Source organism: Aplysia californica, unplaced genomic scaffold (genome assembly GCF_000002075.1).
Source record: "Aplysia californica isolate F4 #8 unplaced genomic scaffold, AplCal3.0 scaffold00509, whole genome shotgun sequence".
Lineage (NCBI taxonomy): Eukaryota > Metazoa > Mollusca > Gastropoda > Aplysiida > Aplysiidae > Aplysia > Aplysia californica.
The window spans coordinates 45442-52126 of record NW_004797779.1 but is presented as its reverse complement, the minus strand read 5'-3'; the positions used below and the strand labels follow the sequence as shown (position 1 = coordinate 52126).

The following is a 6685-nucleotide window of genomic DNA, read 5'->3' as shown; positions in this document are numbered from 1 at the left end:
TCTCTCTCTGTCTTTTATAGCCTAATTCATGCTTAACATTACTCAGCGAGCACAGTGCTATTGGCAGGCAAATCAGGCTTCGTACATTGCCAGGACCAAAATGGATTATTTACTTCCGGTAAGGATATCGAATTATGGTGTGGACTTTAGAATGTCAATGTTTTTTTCCGGTGATGAACATCATATGCATATCAGACTGAAATTATCGAATTTACTTTGTTTTTTTTGCAGTAAAAAGAGAGTATAATTCAAATTATCTGATGAAAAAATATTTATTCATAAGTGTAAATAAAATATAAGAAGTGTAAGAAGGCAAAAAATATTCTGAATGGTTTGAAAACTAGGAAAATAGTAATATAATGAGTACCGGAAAAGTCACCGGTGAAGGGTATTGTGGGTAGATGGTTTCGACGACAACAATGTAAACTATCGCTATCGCATCTCTTGCCCCTTCATTTGCAGCTTCAAACCTAGATTTCTACGCACTTGCCAACATTCTAAACATTTTTGGGGGCCTTTTTGGGGTTCATCATGGCTGCTGTTGTAAAACACGTTGACGACCTAGACACACTGAATGAAGACGAACTCGAAGAACTGTACTCATGGGTGGATAAAATACCGTTATCCAGGCCGAAAAGAAACATAAACAGAGATTTTTCTGACGGAGGTAGGACCCCGAACCAGATCTAGAATCTAGATCTAGATCTAGATCTAGATCTAATATCTAGATATCTAGATCTAGATCTAGATTCTAGATCTAGAATCTAGATCTAGATTTATAATATGTCTAGTCTAGATCTATATTATTTATGTTGACCACTCCGTGTTTATTCCGTCTCGAAAGTGGCTATTCTCACCCGCCCGGAAGTTCTCGCAAGATCAACTCCTCCCCTCTTCTCTCTCTCTCTGTCTCTTTCTGAATACTGTCTATCGGTGTGGACGATCAAATTTACCCAAACAAAGTTAAAAAATGATGTTAAAACACAAAAGTAAATTAATTTGGTTGTCTACAAAGATGCTACGGCTATTTAACTTTTCGAATCGAGCCGAACTACGCGGGTCGCCATTTTGTTTTGCCCGGAAATTCTCGCGCTACTCCTCTCTCTCTTTCTCTCTCTCTCTCCACTGCCCACAGACAAAATTGTACGCTTTTAGTAGGCTACAGTTGTAATGGAACGTTTGTTCACGGCACAGAATTCTACAATTTTTCTGTTATCACAGTGTAGAATTTTGTGGTTTAGGGTGAACGCAAAATTTGGTGAACGCGCACCGGGTGAGAATAGCCACAAGACTCGCCTGCACTATTCTCACTCCTTGAGAAAATAATGTACAAGAAATCTAGATCTAGATTATAATAAATATATCTAGAATCTAGTATGTTGCTGACTTTTGCGATTTTGAAGATATCAGAAGACTCAATTTTACTCTTTCCAATCTCGTTACTGCACCAAACCCACGACCTTCCATCGCACGTGTCTGCTCAGTGATCTGCAGCTAGTGAAGAGTGAGGTGGCATGTTAATGATCTGTTCTGTGTTGGTCATTTCAGACGAGATCTGTTCCGTGTTGCTGACGAGATCTGTTCCATGTCCGTCATTTCAGACGAGATCTGTGTGTCCTTGTGGTGAAGTCAGGCGCTCGTCAAAATATGGAAAATTAAGAAACCAATGTTTTTCTACCTGTTAAGTAGTTTTTATTGAATTTTTCTTTTTCCTTTTTTTGGGCTCAACATCTTTTATTTCCCTTTGAAAACACATTTCTAAGGTCGACACTGTACTCAAGCTTTGGAAGTCACCAAACTTTGGCGGTCATTTTTTTGCTAATTAATTACCCTTGAGACCAGGCAACCCCCATCTCCTTCAATGGCAAATATGTCGACCTCTAGATACTGAAGAAGATACATTGGTATTTTTTCAAATCAAAAGCAAGATAGTTAAACAAGCTTGAGATGGTACCAATAACTCCACATGCCCAAAAATTGATGAGCGCCTGATTCCACAGTGTCGTAACACAAATGTTCTGTGAAGTTTACCCTCATGTCGACCAAATAGATGATTAGTCATAGAACAGTTGTGGGAAAAGAATGGTGTGGGGACTTTTGACATAAAAGGCTTATGCTTTAGTCTTATGAAAGACACAAACAATTATATAATGTCAGTCTAGAATTACAGTCAAACCTGCCTTAACGGAAACCTTACCTGTATAAAACGGAAAACTGTCCGACGTGGAAACGGAAAGAAAAGTCCGCTCCCTTCCGAGGATTTCACCTGTCTAAGAAGGAAAATACTTTGACCGCTGAGCCCTGATTTGAAACAAAACTCTCAAGTTTGGTTCCGCCGGCTCTAAACTTAACGCCATGGCCATGCCACTGGCGAGGAAGGGGAGTAGGGGTGCGGTTTAGGGGGAGATGTTACCCCATCATGTGAGCCCTGAGCAATGCATATATGGTCAGGGTGGTGTGGATGTGAAATCTCACGACTGCCCGTGAGAGTGCTCGAGTAGCGAGCCACTACGGAAACTTTCCTGGGCAGCCAGAAGCCAGAGGTGTGAAATTAGTTTGACCAATGCCTGCGGCCCTGATCATACGGCCTGCTGAGAAAAGAGTTCCTCGAATCGTTGTTACATGATGGCAGTGAGGAGTGGCATTGGTTGACTGTGCTTGTTACACCGGTGGGTGGGGCTAAGGGGGGAGGCAAAGGAGATACTCAAACGTTTCTGTTTTTAATTGGTCAAAACAGTGGTCTTATGAAAGGCAAGCACTGGTGGTAATTGGATAAGTTAGAATGACACATGTCATTATCAGACAGGATATCAATTGAGAGGTGTGAAGTTTTGACCTCTGCTTGCCGATCGGAAAGCGATCTTTGATCCCACCGCCTGGGCCTTTGAACCCCCCCCCCCTGCCCCCCTTTATCCATCTCCCCCTAAATTCCCCTGTCTAAGACGCAATTTTTTTCTGGCTCCCTTGCGATTCCGTCTTACCTAGGTCCCACTGTACATGTAAAACAATATTTATATCATACTGACTTGATTACGTGTAAAACAATATTTATATTCACACAGACTAGATTTACGTGTTTAATAATATTTATATCAGTTAACTAGATTTATGTGTAAAACAATATTTATTTCAGATAGACTGGATTTACTTATAAAACAATATTTATATGAGACAGACTAGATATACGTGTAAAACAATATTTATGTCAGACTGACTAGATTTATAAAAACAATAATTATGTCAGATAGTCAAGATTTACGTGTAAAACAATATTTCAGACAGACTAGATGTAGGTGTAAAACAATATTATATATCAGTTAGACTAGATTTACGTGTAAAATAATATTTATATCAGATACACTAGATTTACGTTAAAACAATATCAGGTTGGCTCGATAACGCATTTATAAAACAATATTTTCATGACACTGGAATCTGGCGCTCGTCAATTTTTGGGCATACCGAGTTATTAGTATCATCTTTGAGCTTGTTAATTCGTCTTGCTTTTGTTGAAACAATTACCCATATATCTTCAATAGAAGTTGAGATATTTGTTATTGAAGGAGGTGGGGGTCGCATGGTGTCAGTGGTAAAATTAGATAGATGGGTATTTAAAAAAAAAATCAAAAGCAAGATAAATGGAGAAGCTGTAAAACTCTCCCGACACCTCGGTGTGCCCAAAGTGAGGAGCGCCTGGCTCCCGCATGCGGTGACACGTGTCAATTTGATCTTCCCCAGTGATGGTCGCCGAGATTCTTAAGCATTTTTTACCGTCAGTCATTCAGTTGCACAACTACACGCCTGCAAATGCAACTCACATGAAACTTGAAAACTGGAATCTCATGAACAGGTACCAGTGCATCTGGGGCTAGAGGTCTGGCCGTTTTGTTCTTCCATCTCTTCGCGTCCTAGACCGCTTTGTGTCGCTTGTGCTACATTTTAGAAGCTCGAATATTTCGTCTTTTTTGTCATTTGTACTAGATCTAGATTTACTTTTTAGATGCTCGAATATTTCGTCTTTGTGTCATTTGTACTAGATCTAGATCTAGATCTACTTTTTAGAAGCTCGAATATTTCGTCTTTGTGTCATTTGTACTAGATCTAGATCTAGATCTAGATCTACTTTTTAGAAGCTCGAATATTTCGTCTTTGTGTCATTTGTACTAGATCTAGATCTAGATCTACTTTTTAGAAGCTCGAATATTTTGTCTTTGTGTCATTTGCTCTACTTTTTAGATGCTCGAATATTTCGTCTTTGTGTCATTTGTACTAGATCTAGATATCTAGATCTACTTTATAGATGCTCTTAGATATCTCTTCTTTGTGTCGCTTGTATAGGGTGTCTTTAAAAAAAGAGGACCCTCTAAACACTTTGCGGTCATTTGGCGCAATAATGCGCCGGTGAAAATTATCCGTTCTGGTCACCTGACACAGCTACGTCTAGGCCTATACGCCAGGCCTGAGAAGTCCGTTGCAGTCACTCTCCTGGCTGTGTGACCAGATGGGGTATTTTGTACTGGGTGACCAGATGGGGTATTTTGTACTGGGTGACCAGATGGGGTATTTTGTACTGCTGGCTAGGTGACCAGATGGGGTATTTTGTACTGTGTGACCAGATGGGGTATTTTGTACTGTGTGACCAGATGGGGTATTTTGTACTGTGTGACCAGATGGGGTATTTTGTACTGTGTGACCAGATGGGGTATTTTGTACTGCTGGCTGGGTGACTGCAAAGTGGTAGAGGGCAATGACTTGGTCATTTGTGCCCTCATTTTAACAAAACTTGGAACAAATACAATTCAACCAAGGGGTTATCAAGTTTGCAAATATGAAGAAAGTCCATTTACGCTGCCATAAAATATAAAGTTTAAAAAATTTCAACCAAATTTGGGTAAAATGCAAACTTCACTTGTTAGAAACGTTCAGCTACAGGGGCGTGATTGGCTCCTTCTGGTGTCAGGGTAAAGACGGTAGGACCACGACAGTCACTTCAGATGGATGTCTCACCATGCTGAGAAAGTTTGGGAGAAGTTTGGGAAGGAGAAGGTGTTATGTTGTAGAGGCCTGGGTCCCTTGGGATGGGGCCACACCCCACACGTCAAGAGTGGTCCTGGTGTGGTTGGAAGAAAGGTTTGGGGAACGCCTCATAAGCCAAAAGTTTCCAAATGAATGGTCACCACCTTCCCCCAAACATTAGCCCAGTAAATTATTACCTTTGGGTATTTTTGACAGACAAAGTGTACGGAAACGAGCCACAAACGATCAAATAGTTGACACTTAATGCCGAACAGGACGTCCAAAGAATCGAGCCAAAAACACACCATGGGGTTATTGTTATTCCAAATGTTCAGTGGCGTATTGGAGCTTGTGGGGAGAGAAGTGGTCTGTCCCCGGAGATTTGAGTAGCACCACCTCCCTGGGTGTATTTGGCAATACAAATGTTGTGATAAATTTGTTCTTCAATGCACAAATTAGTGACTATTTGAAATAGATCGGTTTGGTTGATTTATAAGAAGTTGCAAAGTTTTGTGTTTCACTTAATTTTTGTTGAAATTTTCCAAACTTTTGGTTGATCTCCAACATGGCGGTTGACTTGTTTGTTCCATTTCAACAAGTGTCATGTCCTCCTGCTGGAATTTCATTTCTTCAAAGTTTCATTGAAATTGGTCGAAAGGCAATCGAGTTATTGCTCTCTATATGGGTTATGGCTCCTCTTTTTTTCATACCCCTGACACTTTTCTTCGATGCTCACATGCACAGATATTGTCTCTGTGTGGCTGGCCCTACATTGTACTAGGTAGATGTACGTAGATATATTGTCTATTCTCACGGCTTGTTCTTTCTCCGTGCGCAGCACACACTCCAGGCACCCTGTTCTCGTTCTACTCTTAGATGCTCCCTTGTATTGTGAGCATACCCACCCCCCACCCACCCCAACTTTTCTCCCTTCACCTCCCCGTCCTCAACATACATATTATGGCTCATCTTCTTTTCACACCACCTTTTTATTCTTTCACCCCCTTGCCCTTCATTCTTCCTTTCTTCCCCGCTCCATCAGAACCACCGCACGAGGCCCCTCCTCATCCTCCTGTTTTGCCCCCTCCTCACAAAAGGGACTCGACAACGGGAGGTAATTTGCTTTTTTGAAGTAAATGAAGAGAGCGCCAATGGAGACGCGCTCTCCCCGTCCCCGGTGAATGTCCAGAGCTCGATTCACTTAGACGCAATTTGGTTCAGGGGTTGCAAGATAAAAGCAGGTAATGTGGTTTCCTCGCAAGAGTTTGAGTCTGAATTTCATGTTGTTATGCAGGGTGACGGAGAGATACGGAACGGACACGGACTCAGTGATGCAGGAAATGGCTGTCACCTTTTCGGGGGACTGATAGGGACGTAAGTAATATCACAGAGCTTTGAAAAAGAGGGAAAGAAAGAATACGGTCGGTTGTGGTAGAAAGAGAATGAGGGGTTGGGAAAAAAAGGAAGTGGAGAGCGGGTTGTGAGAGGGGAGGAGGTTAAAGGAGAAATATACAGAGAGCTAGAGAAGAAAGAGAGAGAGAGAGGGGGGAGGGAGAGAGAGATAGATAGATAGATAGATAGATAGATAGATAGATAGAGAGATAGATAGATAGATAGATAGATAGATAGATAGATAAATAGATAGATAGATAGACAGATAGATAGAGAG

General features: G+C 41.2%; 1 protein-coding gene across 1 annotated transcript in view; it reads left to right on the top strand.

Moving 5' to 3' along the window:
* Positions 1–407: 407 nt before the first annotated feature.
* LOC101860277 (sperm flagellar protein 1) overlaps positions 408–6685 on the top strand; it is a gene marked incomplete at its 3' end in the record, with an annotated part of 14448 nt that continues 8170 nt past the window's right edge. The window contains 1 exon segment of the mRNA XM_013086830.2: positions 408–667. Coding sequence (XP_012942284.1) covers positions 532–667 — 136 coding nt within the window.